Source organism: Colobus angolensis, unplaced genomic scaffold (genome assembly GCF_000951035.1).
Source record: "Colobus angolensis palliatus isolate OR3802 unplaced genomic scaffold, Cang.pa_1.0 Scaffold166, whole genome shotgun sequence".
NCBI classification, from domain to species: domain Eukaryota; kingdom Metazoa; phylum Chordata; class Mammalia; order Primates; family Cercopithecidae; genus Colobus; species Colobus angolensis.
In genome coordinates this window covers 1,227,344-1,238,696 of record NW_012114777.1, presented here as the reverse complement: position 1 = coordinate 1,238,696, position 11,353 = coordinate 1,227,344, and the positions used below count along the sequence as shown (strand labels likewise).

Sequence of the window (11,353 nt, the reverse complement as noted above, 5' to 3'; positions counted from 1 at the left end):
AAAAAAAAAAAAAAAAAGATAGATGTTAATATGAGTTTTCCTATGTAACAATGCCATATATATATATTTTGAGACAGAGTCTCTGTCTATCACCCAGGCTGGAGTCAGTGGCACTGTCTCAGCTCACTGCAACCTCTGCCTCCCAGGTTCCAGAGATTCTCCTGCCTCAGCCTCCTGAGTAGCTGAGATTACAGGTGCTTGCAACCATGCCCAGCTAATTTTTGTATTTTTTAGTAGAGACAGGATTTAACCATGTTGGCCAGGCTGATCTTGATCTCCTGACCTCAGGTGATCCACCTGCCTTGACTTCCCAAAGTGCTGGGATTATAGGCGTGAGCCACCAAGCCTGGCCAACAATGCCTAATATTTACTGAGCACTTACTATACACCAGACTGCTCTTGGTGCTTTCTATGGGTGATCTCACTTAGTCTTTTCAGCAGCCTGAGGGCTAAGTACTATTGTTCTGTGTCATTGATGAGATTGCATAATGTTTACTGAGCATTTGCTACCTGCCAACCATCATGGTATGTGCTTTGGATGCAACGTTTGATTCCAACCTCCCCAAAACTCTAATATATCCTCTAGTACATGCCCATTTTACAGAGACCTGGATGAGGTAAACAACTTGACCAAGGCTACCCGTGAGGCTGGTACTTAAAGTTCTAGGGGAAAAACAGGTCTTATTTTAGAGATGAAGCCATGGAGGTTGGAGAGTTTGCTCAGCAGCACACTCCTTCTTAGGTAGGTTTTACTTTTTTCCAAAGTGCAGTTCACTCATCAAATACTCATTGAGGCCAGGCGTGATGGCTCACACCTGTAATCCCAGCACTTTGGGAGGCCAAAGTGGGAGGATTGCTTGAGTCCAGGAATTTGAGACCAGCCTGGGCAACATGGTGAAATCCTATCTCTACAAAAAAATAAAAGAATTAGCTGGATGTGATGGCATGTACCCTCAGCTACATGGGAGGCTGAAAGTGGAAGGATTGCTTGAGCTTGGGAGGCTGATGCTACAGTGAGCTGTAATCATGCCACTGCACTCCAGTCTGGGTGGCAGAGTAAGACCCTGTCTCAAAAAACATTCAATGAGCACCTACAGTATGTGCCAAGTTCTGTGCTTTTTGCTGGATACAGATGGGAGTGAACCTGGCTAAGTGTCTGCAGTGGGTAGGCCTTCCAGTGAGCTCGCTAAAGATTGGGAGGCTGCAGTGAGTGGATCATGGTGGCAAGTACTCTGAAATGCATGATTCTCAGACACCTGTAGTGAGAAAAGTGGTATCCACACACATTCTCACCTGGAGCACATGCTATGTTTCACATCAGGTCAAAAGTAACAGATTAGAGGGGACTGGGTTTGACCAATGTCAGGAAAAGGCTTTATTTAACCATAGAGAATTGCAAAGCCAATCATAGTGTGGGGGGTTCCCCTGTAATAATAATGATGATGTGAATTTTGTTTGGATTTTTTCTTGCGTGTTTGAACTGCACTAACTTGTTCTTTCTTTCTCCATAGGCAGTTTGCTGGATTTCCTGAAGAGCGAGGAAGGTGGCAAAGTGCTGCTTCCAAAGCTCATTGACTTTTCTGCTCAGGTAACATATTCAGAAAGCCCCATGTGCATGTGCATTTGCAAAGACTTCCCTGCGTCAAATTCATGAAGGAGTTATTGTTCCAGGGAGAAGGAATTTCTGTTGAATGTTTCCTAACAGCAGTTATGAGAAAAAGACCTTCCACGGTACAATTCTTGGAGATAGTAATAGGAGATTCACATGGATTGTGTGCACGTGTTGAGTTTTGACCTGAATATCATCTTCTATAAGCCAAGTCAACCTCTTTATGTTCATTTCACAAGTCACAGAAACAGTGCAGTTGAATCAATCACTTTCTCAGCATTTGGGAGAGGCAGTTCCATACTATGTAAGCACCGCAGCTTTTAAATGATGCATACGTTTTATTTAAGTTACGAATAGAATGTATGCATACTTTTAAGTCTTCCGTATTCTTGAAAACGGAAGACCTATGTCCCTTTCCTGCTACTCTTCTTCTCGCTCCTTCTCATTGGATGTGCCATCAGGTTTCTGTGAAATATTCATTTGTACTATTTTTAGAACTAGTCTAGGAGTTGCCTGTTTATTTACTTTGGAATAACATGTTTCCTGAAGTGTATTTAAGAGCAGAAGCAGGTTATCTAGAAGCCCCGCCATGTGCCCAAAATATCAAGGAAATGCACACTTGAATGATGCCAGCTGCTGACTTTTACTACTTTCATTGTGTCCATTAGTCATGTTCAGTAATTTGCTTGCTTGTTTTTCAGTATTGGCAATGGGTGGTTTCATGAAGCCCAGTGTATGTAGCAAGAGATGTATAGAAGTTCTAGGGAAGGCTGGTCCCTGTAGTCTTCCTTTTTCACTCCCACTTCTTCCCTCACACCCTCTTTTAGTTAGGAAATCGCTACAGCCTTCTTGGGAATATGAGATCCAAGGAATGCGTGAGTACAGAGGTGAAGCACCTCACGTAAGGTAGGGCTGGACACAGTTTCTGTAATAGAGCATCGTGGGCTAAGCTGGCATTTAGAACCTGGAGACTGGAGTTTGTGTCCTGGCTCTGCCACTCGATAGCCATACCGCTTCAATTTCGGAAGCCCTTTACCTATTTGGGCTACTTTATTCGCCTATAAAGCAGAATGGTAATTCCTACTTTACGGAGATGTTGTTGAGGGTCACATCAAACACAGATGTTGTTGTGTCCCATGCTTGGCACGGACACAAGCACTTCAGAGCCTGCTGGTGGAAGCTGGGAAAACCCAAGGGAGGGCAGTGCCCATCCTTCCAGTAAAGGTGTGTGATGGGTGAGTCACACTGCTCAGGCATCCTCTCCGCCTCCGGGACTCGGCAAGCCTAACAGTTTCCTCATCTGAGTTGGAAATTCAAGTGTGCCCTGAAATGCCAACATCTAATAAGAAAGAAGCATAATTGCTGTGGTGGAACAGAGGGGTAAGGAAAGGACCCAGCAGCCCTCCCTTTTTAACCCTGTCCTCAAAGTCTATGCTGGCCCCTGGGATGCTCCATGGGATTCCAAGGTTTCCAGAACTATAGTTTGAAAACCACCTCTCTACAGTAAGAGGAATAAGTGGGGTTGGGCACAGCTCTAGAACCCGTGTAGAAAACAGATGAGGAAATGGAGAAAGCGGAAGGTCTGATAAACTTGGGTCATACGTACACGGATCAATGAGGCCCTCTACTCAGGTGGTGATTTGGGTGTCCCCATGGGTCAAGAGACTTGAGGAGTGTAACAAAGGTTTGTCACACTTGGACAGGGCTATGGAACATTGGGACATATGGCCTGGAGGGCCTGAGTGGTCACAGCCATTCCATCTGCTGGGGGTCTGATCTGTGCCCACAGTTCTTTAGGGTAGAAATGACACACATTTGGGTACGTACTATACCCAGAGAATGACTTTATTTTGTCACATCGGTATTTTGTATTGGGTTTTGCATGGCTTATCTCATAAGACTTTACCTTGACATAGTCAAAACTTTTAAGGTTCAAGTCAAGGCCTCTATGCTGAGTCTTTAATTTAGTGAATTACAACCATTACTTTGAAGAGTAATTTTTCTAACCTAGAAATGAATAGGGGGAGAAGTTACTTTCTAGACCTTCGTAGCTTATGAGGAAGGTTACCACAGAGCCTGGCATTGACTGTGACCGTTGTGCTGTGGATTCCAGGGGCTTCCGTTGACTCTCCTGTCAACTCTGATGGGGCTGAGGCCCCTCGGTGACAGGAGGGTCTGGGGGCAATAAAGGCCAGCACCACTGGTCTCCATCCAAGCCAGTTTACCAAATCCAGCCCATGCCAGGTGAGCTCATGTTCACAGGTCCAGGGTCTCTTTCCTAGCAGTGGCCCCTTCGTGGAACCCATGGGACATCTGGCTCAAGTGCATGAACTGCTTAGGGTCACTGGAAGAGTCACGGGTCAGCAGCAGCTGGCAGGACCCTAAGTGTGTTCATTCAGCACAAAATTCATTTTCTTTACAACTAAGCACTGGCTCCTTTTGAGTTCATCTTTGCTCAAGCTGCAAACCTCACTCAGACTCTTTCCCAGCCCTTCCCTCAAGGTGGCGCTGGTGAGACCACCTGTTCTCCATCCTTAATCATTATCTGCTTCTTGTACCTGTGGCTTTTCTTATTATAATACAGATAATTTGAGAAGGGGGTCTTACCCTTGGCAACAAGGAGTAGGGTGTGTACGCTTCAGCTTCAGCCTGAAATCCGATACCTTCCACTTCCACTTTCTGCTCACTGCACCTGCTCCCTTGTCCCCCTGGAATGCCCTCACTGATGACCACTGCTGCCCAGTGCTCCTCCTCCTCCCTCACACACCTTTCTGAAATGATCTGTCTGTGCCAAGAAGGCCATCTGTGCATTATCTTTCCTTTCCTTCTCTATCATGTGCCACCAATTAACTCTATCACTTTTCCATAGTGAATATCATGACAAGAGTAAGTGTTATTAAAGTTGCCCAAGGGTGACAGAGATAGCTGGTGCCCAGATACTTCGATAATCCAACCTTTTCTATACCTTCCCCCCACTTTACTCTTTAGGGTGAGAATTTAGGGATAAAGCAGAAGAGGAATTACAGAAGTCCATTTGCTGTGTTAGCTCTAACTAAACAGTTAGTATGCTATGCAATAATGATGCGGCTTGCTGTCTTCCATAACCCTCGTCAATAGCATCAGAGTTGGGAAATTGAAGGTTCACAGGGGGTAGTTAAATTCAGCAGATTTTCACAATGAGAGATTGGTCATTGGGAGTAGAAATAACCCAGTTTACTTAATCCCAGCCCTAGACGAATAAGGGAAACTGTGAGGGGCAAAGTTGGGACTTTTCCCACCGTCTATATTTGGCCTCTTCTTCCCGCTCCCCACTACCCACTTCCCGCTCCCCACTACCCACTTCCCCATGCCCTACTCTCCCGTCCTCATTCCCCTGTTGCCCATTGAGACAGGAAGTGGCTAGTGCACATGACAGCATCACAGTTCACATGAGAGCTGATTTCATCACTTCCTGTCGCAGGATGAGTTCTGAAAGACTTGTCTGAGTCCAAGTGTAATAATCCACACTCTCCAACCATCCATAGCCCATTCAACATAGATTAAGAAATCCTGACTAGAGCAGCTTTACCCGTTGCTTTTCTCTTTGTATTAAATTAAGCAGTTTAGTGCTTTTTGTGCTGAAATAGGAAAATACCTCTTTGCAAAGGAAGTTTGATACTTTCAGAGCAGAGAGACTTTGCGTAATTCCCTTCCAGCTTTTAGGCCACATGTCAGAGAAGAAAAAATGAGCTTGGAAAGACAAGGGGTTAAAACCAGTGGGGATTTCCTTCATCAGAAGCTGAGATGGAATCATAGACTTGTCAAATTGAGAGGAAAAAGAAGTGAAAAATTTACAGTTGCAGTTTGGAGAGCAAATAAATCATCTTGTAATCCAGACCGAGTGAATCAAAGCATTTATTACTCTTTGGTGGCAGTATCTCTGAAGTGCAAAAATTACTAAAAATGAAACAATTGTTTGTGAGTCAGTAAAAACTGCAAAATCAAGCCAAGAAAAGTGGCATGCACCTATGGTCTCAGCTACTTGGGAGGCTGAAACGGGAGGATTACTTGAGGCCAGAAATTCAGGACCAGCCTGGACAACGTGGCGAGAATCTACAAAACAAAGCAAAACAAAAAAATTACAAAATCAGAGTTGTTGTTATTATCATGGCAACAAGTGACATTTATTTTAGCTTCTTCTGGTTGATACAACACTTACACCTCCATTATCTAATTTGAACCCAACAGCCTTGAAAGCATATATTTTGTTGTTTAGTACCTCTTACAGATAACGAGGTGAACTTGGACTTGTCCGAGGTTACTGAGCTAGTATGCAGAATTGCTGGGACTTCATCCAGGGACTTCTGACTCAAGATAACTGATTCTTTCCTCTGCAGCCTGCTGTTGTCTCATGGTTACAGTTGCTGCTATGGTCATTTTGCACTCAACACTACTGTGATATGCATTTTCCCCGTTATGGATTTTGACCATCAAAATTAATGTTTTCTTTAGCTTTTTCCACCTCAAAAGTCTTTATTGCCAAGGTAGAGGTTATGCTTAAGGTATATTTTGCCCCCAGTATTAAATTTAAAGCCACATTTTAAAGTGGAAATTGGTAAAATGAAGAAGGTAGGAAAACTCTGTCTAGGAAGTTCTCGACCTTTTTGAGTAGGAGGGCCTTTTAACAGCAGAGCTTTCTGAGCACATCCTCATAGTTGTACTACTGAGAAAACAGTGTATAGATTTGGAATCCCTTGTAATATCTCTTGGTTGAAACTCACCAGTATGTTGGTGGTAAATCAGGCTTGAACGGTCTGGAGGGGGAAGTTTCTAGAATATTTGCCAATACCATCCAAAGTGAGTCTCTTCTTCTGTCTCTTTGTCTGGAACGTAAGAGATGTGTTTGATGCTCATATTCCACCTCAAGGCTATAATCTCAGTGAATCATCTGCTTTATCTTCAAAGCTTTTATTAGTAATAACCTTGATTGATAGCGTCCTCCTGTTTAGTTCACTTAAACTGGAAGGAGAGTTGCACTGAGATGTCGAGTCAGATGTGATGGCAAGTGGAAGCCGCAGGTGATTGACGTGGTTTGTGGTTTAACCAGGAGACCAGATCTGCTCCCCACTCCACATATAATCTCCCCTCCATGTGGAAATTCTCATACATGACTCTTACTGAGGCCTATACATTCCCAATCACTCTTTCAAGCACAAGAGCCTCCTTAGAGAGAAAAACAGCCAGCACTGAAGAAGACATTCATGAATTTCATAGAGGAATCTGAGCCGGGTGCCTCTCTGGATACAGGGGGCCACATAGTGGTCAGGATGTGGTGGTCCCTGAGTGGGCATCGCTTGGAGCTTTCTCAGTATACAAATGTTAACACAACTGGTGATTAGCTCTTTCTCGTTGCTGTGATTTTTTAAATGGAGCCTAGATGATGTTAATGATGGAGAAATCAGAGCCAAGAACCGGAAAACCTACTTCTGCGGGGGGAAAATCACTTTGTGGGCCCCAGTGTCCTCATCTTTGAGATGGGAGGCATGGGTTAGGTTTCCCACAGCCTCAGCTTTAATATTCCATGACTAGGGACCTCTCCTTCTATTTAGACTATCTATGTGAATCATCACCAAAAGTTGCAACTAATGATTTTGAGGCTATGCAGATGACATTGATATAAGATTTTAACATTGCTCTAAATAAAGGAACACAAATATATCACGTTAATGCAGTACCCACATGTTGGGCACTTAAATGCTCTATTTATCTTTTTTGAATAATGAGTGTTATGTTTTTAGCTTAAACTTTGACCATGAAAACTTAGAAAATGGACAAATGAAACTAGAGTTACTGTCAGAATTGCAAAAGTGGATCATATGCAGTTTCCTTCTGAAAAAGCCAAAGGAATAGGAAACTGTCATTTAAAAATAGTATGAAACAGGAACTCTTTTTTTGTTGTTGTTAAGGTAGGGATGGGGCTGTTTTGCATATTTAAGCAAGAGGAATCAAGACTGGCTGTTAAAATAGCAAATAAGGCAGAATTTATTTTTGTTTTAAATTTGATTGGGAAGCTTTGGGTTAGTGTATGTCGGAGGTGGTGGCGCTTTTGGCCTGCAGGCAACATCTGTCTCTTATCTTAATATTACTTTGACCAGAGGTGGCAATTTCTGGTGAGTGCTACCGTAAGTCACAAAATACTATTCTCTTTAGGTACACATCATGGAAGCTTGCAAGGCTAGAATTGAACTGAAGTGGTTTAGGAGTGGGCAGAGTTTATCACCAGCTGGTCACAGTTGAAAAGTGGAGATGAAAGCAGTTTGAAATTAACCGGGCTTGGTGGTGCGTGCCTGTAATCCCAGCTACTCCGAAGGCTAAGGTAGGAGAATCACTTGAACTCAGGAGGCAGAGGTTGCAGTGAGCCAAGATCACGCCACTGCACTCCGGCCTGAGTGACGTAGTGAGACTCCATCTCAAAAAAAAAGAAAAAAAAAGAAAGGAAGGAAGGAAGGAAAGAAAGCATTTTGAAGGGAGCAGTGGAGGGTAAATCCCAGCTGACCTTTGTCTCCAGCACATGGCTTGCTCTCCCTGAGCCCCCTTCACCCTCTTGGTGTGGCCCCCTCCCTTTCACCCACACACCTGTCCTGAGCACAGCCAGGCACTGTGTCAGGAGGGATGAGCAAAGGGCACATGGTATGGAATTGGGAGCAGGTAAGTTGCAGGCAAAGACAAGGTACAGCCCCGGGATATGGCAAGGGCTGTCAGAGCAGGCACCACATGCTGCTTTCAGAATACATGGAGGAGAAGGGAGCGTAGTAGGGTGGGCTAGCAGGCGGAAGGTGGGCTTTCTGGAGGAGGTGACCCTGAGAGCCAAGATTAGCCCTGCTAGCTTGGGAAGAGGTGTGGATGCAGGGATGGGTCTTCAGTTGTAGGAACCTGGTGCATAAGGGCACAGAAAAGGAGTACATAGGGGTGCAAGTGGGGGTATATGGAGAGAACAACTTGGGGGGCACTCTGAGAGACATGGACCTTAAGGAAACTAGGCCCAGCACAGTGGCTCATGGCTGTAATCCCAGCACTTTGGGAGGCCGAGGTGGGTGGATCACCTGAGGTCAGTAGTTCGAGACCAGCCTGACCAACATGGTGAAACCCTGTCTCTACTAAAAATACAAAAGTTAGCTGGGTGTGGTGGTGTGTGCCTGTAGTCCCAGCTACTGAGGAGGCTGAGGCAGGAGAATCGCTTGAACCGAGAAGGCGGAGGTTGTAGTGAGCCAAGATCGTGCCACTGCACTCCAACCTGGGCAACAAGAGCAAAACTCCACCTCAAAAAAAAAAAAAACTGGACCTGTTCACTCTGAGTTGTGGAAGAGTAAACTGTTTTGTAGATAACTCTAGTTTAAAAAATGTATCTGTACAAAATAAAAATGCTTGTACTCAGCAAATAGTTTCAACAAGACTTAGTTTTACCCTTTTAGTCAAAGTATGCCTTTTAGTCATTAGTGGATGCTTTTTGTATTTACTGTAATATGTATTCATGTTACCTCTGTTCTCCTTCAACACACCAAGGTGTTCTTTATAGAAATTGGTCTGTTTTGACTATTGGAGAATCACAGAGTTCTCAGCTTTTCATGCTCCTAAGATTTTGCTTTATTACTGTGTTTGTTGTTGTTTTTGTTTTGTTTTTTAAAACTGAGACCAGGATGGGTGGGATGGAAAAGGAATGGGAGAGTTTGCATTCTAGCCCAGAGCTCGTCTCTGCCCGGCACATGCCTGTAATCCCAGCACTTTGGGAGGCTGAAGTGCGAGGGTTGCTTGAGGCCAGGAGTTTGAGCCCAGCCTGGGCAACACAGTGAGACTCCTATCTTTACCAAAAAAAATTTAGCCAGGCGTGATGGTCGTGCCTGTAATCCCAGCTACTCAGGATCCTGAGACGAGAGGATCAATTGAACCTGGGAAGTTGAGGCTCAAGTGAGCTATGATCATGCCCACTGCACTCCAGCCTAGGTGACAGAGCAAGACCCTGCCTCTAAAAAAAACAAAACAAAAGCAAACAGAGCTCGTGTCTAAAGGGTACACCCTGAAACGGACAGGACTTATTCTGAGCTTTTTCAATTCAGAGCTAGATTCTTAGGCCCTCTCCCCACCCCTTCACTAAAGCCAAGAAGCACCCGAAGGAGTTCAGCCCAAGTGTGGAGATAATTAAACCTCTCAACCAAGTGGCTTTCCTGGTGCTGCCCCTGAAGCAGGTGTGAGGCCTGAGTTATGAAACTGAGGTGAGTTGCCTGGGGATAATGGGGATCGACTGAGCATTTCAGCAGGAATGTGATAGGATGAGACTTGTTCTTTAAAAATTGCCCCAGCCACCGTATACAAATATGATTAGAAGGGGTGAAAGCTAGAGTCCAGGGATGAGGGAGGGAGGATGGGCCTGAGCGAGGTCAGTGTTCCCTATCACAGGCACATAGAAATAGAGAAGGAATGTGCGTGGGGCAACTGAGGACCGCCATTGCGGGCACGGGGTTGAGGTGGCTGATGAAATTAGTTTTGCTATACTGGGTTTGAAGTGCCATGAAACATCAGCTACAGATGGGCAGCTAGCATGGACAGGCGTTTTAGTATAGGGGTCTGGGGCTAGAGGCCTCAGGGAGGCTGGCACCACAGACAGTCATATAAATAGGGGTTGGATGAGGCCCCCTAGAGAGTGTGGGAAGGGACAGAGGACAGCCCCAGACAGACCCCAAAGAAAGGGCTGAGGGGGACAAGTCAGAGAGTAGGCTGGGGACACCAGAAGCACAGTGGCCTGTAAGGAGGAGGTGGGGTTGCAGCTCAGGTGACAGGGAGTTCTGACGCGCAGTCAGAGAACAGGGAAACTGCCACGGGACTTTGCGACACGGAAGTCTTTGAGAACCTGACCGGACCCTTCTGAGTGACATGGTTTGGGTGGAAGTCAAGCCCTCGGCCTCTCTCCCTCTTCCTGATTCCTAGAACCCTGTTCTCTGCCTGCACAGCCTTCTCCCTAGCCCTGGCTGACTCCTCTTCCTCTTTTTCTTTCTCCTCTGCTGCCGCTTTTCTCTCCATGCCTCCCTCATCACTTAGCACACCTCATTCTTGAAAAAAATGTGATTTCTCTTTGTACTTAAATGGAACCGTGCACTTCTCATTCTTTTTTTTTTGAGACAGAGTTTCACTCTTGTCACCCAGGCTGGAGTGCAATAGCACGATCTCGGCTCACTGCAACCTCCGACTCCCAGGCTCAAGCAATTCTCCTGCCTCAGCCTGTGAGTAGCTGGGATCACAAACGTGTGCCACGCCCAGCTAATTTTTGTATTATTAGTAGAGATAAGGTTTACCATGTTGGCCAGACTGGTCCTGAACTCCTGACCTCAGGTGATCCGCCCACCTCAGCCTCCCAAAGTGCTGGGATTACAGGCGTGAGCAATCGCGCCCGGCCTCATTCTTATTTTTTAAAGTAGGTTCATACTGGCCTTCTTCTGTGATGGAATAAAATGAAATAAAATTACTGAGAGAGGAACTTAAATTATTGATTTTTAAAAATATATGGTTTTGTAGACTTCTGTAGAAACACAGCATTCTTCACCCACCCTCGGAGCACGTGCTGGAAGCGTTTGTGTCTGTAGCTATGCAGCTCGTGGGGCTTTGTGAAACACAATGAGAAGCATTTAAAAACTGAGTCACCAAAAGTAGCCCTTGCCCCCAGTTAAGACTGGTTTGAGGCCGGGCGCGGTGCCTCAAGCCTGTAATCCCAGC

At 45.3% G+C, this 11,353-nt stretch overlaps 1 protein-coding gene across 2 annotated transcripts in view; it reads left to right on the top strand.

Moving 5' to 3' along the window:
* LYN (LYN proto-oncogene, Src family tyrosine kinase) overlaps positions 1 to 11,353 on the top strand; it is a 73,408-nt gene that overhangs the window by 27,523 nt on the left and 34,532 nt on the right. For both annotated transcript variants that reach the window (XM_011937573.1, XM_011937572.1), the window contains exon 9: positions 1,512 to 1,588. In XM_011937573.1, coding sequence (XP_011792963.1) covers positions 1,512 to 1,588 — 77 coding nt within the window. The remainder of the gene's footprint in view (positions 1 to 1,511; positions 1,589 to 11,353) is intronic.